This window comes from Mandrillus leucophaeus, unplaced genomic scaffold (assembly GCF_000951045.1).
Source record: "Mandrillus leucophaeus isolate KB7577 unplaced genomic scaffold, Mleu.le_1.0 Scaffold19, whole genome shotgun sequence".
NCBI lineage: Eukaryota > Metazoa > Chordata > Mammalia > Primates > Cercopithecidae > Mandrillus > Mandrillus leucophaeus.
Genome location: NW_012101920.1, coordinates 5,863,648 through 5,865,172, shown reverse-complemented (window position 1 = coordinate 5,865,172; position 1,525 = coordinate 5,863,648). Strand labels below are relative to the sequence as shown.

Genomic DNA, 1,525 nt, shown 5'->3' with positions numbered 1-1,525 from the left:
CTGTGCCTGGCTTCTTTTACCTTTCTAAATAGTGAATCTTTTTTGATTCATGACAGGCATGAAGTCTGTCTGAAAGCTCCAGCTTTGCTCACATAATGCACAAGTAAACATGAAAATAACATGTAACTGCCCACTGTGGGCTCAGCACAGGAGGCTACAGGCAAGGGTCTGGGCTCTGCTATTGCGAGGCGAGCACAGAAATCAATCAGAACAGTTGGAGTGGCACTGAGTGTCTTTGGGGTCCAGAGAAAGAAGGAATTAGTGGGGGCTGAGGCAGACTCACATCTTGCTTCAGAAGTTTGCTGGACACAAAATGATGGACGGTGCTGTCAACCAAGTAAGCTGATTTCTACTACAAGGTCATTTTCACCCATCTTGGATGCAAACTGGTAAGGAGCTTTACAGCACATCTATTTCCCACACTTAAACTTATGTTAAACTTTCCAATCTCAAACTCACACGTCACTGGTATTCAACCTTTGCCTTTATTAGAAAGTCACAACTAAAGCTGGTCAATACCCTTAATCATCACAGCTTGCTCCCTGCCAGAACCCATTCAAACAGCCCCGCATCACTCACCTTGGGCGCACCGTCCACGACGCCTGTTCCCTTCATGTCGGTGATGTGGAGCAGCTGCCCTGAGCTCTACAGCTAATATCTCCGGCTTCAGAGGCAGATTATGCAATGTCACTGCATGCTTCTGGCTGGTTCTCAGAAACTGAATTCTATGGTGCTATCTGACAACACACGGGAAATGATCAAAAAGACTCTCCCAGCAGGCAAACTTTCTGGAAAGCACGATAAGAGTAAAATGAAAGCAGTGAAGGAGGGGAGGACCAGAAATACAAGCCACACTCCCGCCTCATTGCCTGACGTCTCACTTTGTCTATAAGTAGAGACCGTCACTCATTTGCTATGTGAAACCACAAAAGAAGAAGAAGAAAAGAAAAACACCACTCTTCTGCTTTATAGGGCGAAGTTCCTACTTTGAAGAGCTCAGTGTATGAACATACAGCATTCTTGTCCTTTGAACTCTGGGGAACAACTCCCACCCGACAGACCAAGCTCATTTCCCTGATGAGAGGCCACTAAGCCAAATTTCCGATAGCGGTCAGCTTTTCTTCCTTCCTGCTCCCCAACACTTGCCTTATGACAGCCAGGATAAAAGCAGTCAAGCAGGCCGCCTTAAAGGACACAGTCTGCACTCTACCCACCCTGTCAGTTGCGCATTCTCCCTGCTCGGAACCCCGTGCTCACCTCCTGGTCTTTGCTCACGGTACCTAATGATTAACATCTTCTGGGTGCTGGCTCTGCACTGAGGGCTATGCTGAGTCCCACACCTGTATTCTCTCTCTTAAATCAAGTCAACTAATCGTGTGTGCTGTACTTGACACCCCCGCTAGCTCATGCAGTTTCTCATCACTTGCCAACTCTTTCTACTTTCCCTACATTCAGATCCAACCTCTAGAGAGGACCTACAGCACAGCAGACACTGTGCAAAATAAGTCTGCATTTTTTTTTTTTT

The 1,525-nt window shown here is 46.8% G+C and overlaps 1 protein-coding gene across 3 annotated transcripts in view; it reads right to left on the bottom strand.

Moving 5' to 3' along the window:
• Positions 1–846, bottom strand: part of CASS4 (Cas scaffolding protein family member 4) — a 49,641-nt gene extending 48,795 nt beyond the window's left edge. For 2 of the 3 annotated variants that reach the window (XM_011978140.1, XM_011978142.1), the window contains exon 1: positions 580–846. In XM_011978140.1, the coding sequence (XP_011833530.1) occupies positions 580–615 (36 nt within the window). In that variant the 5' untranslated portion in view covers positions 616–846. The remainder of the gene's footprint in view (positions 1–579) is intronic. The other variant, XM_011978141.1, reaches the window with a different exon arrangement.
• Positions 847–1,525: the final 679 nt, after the last annotated feature.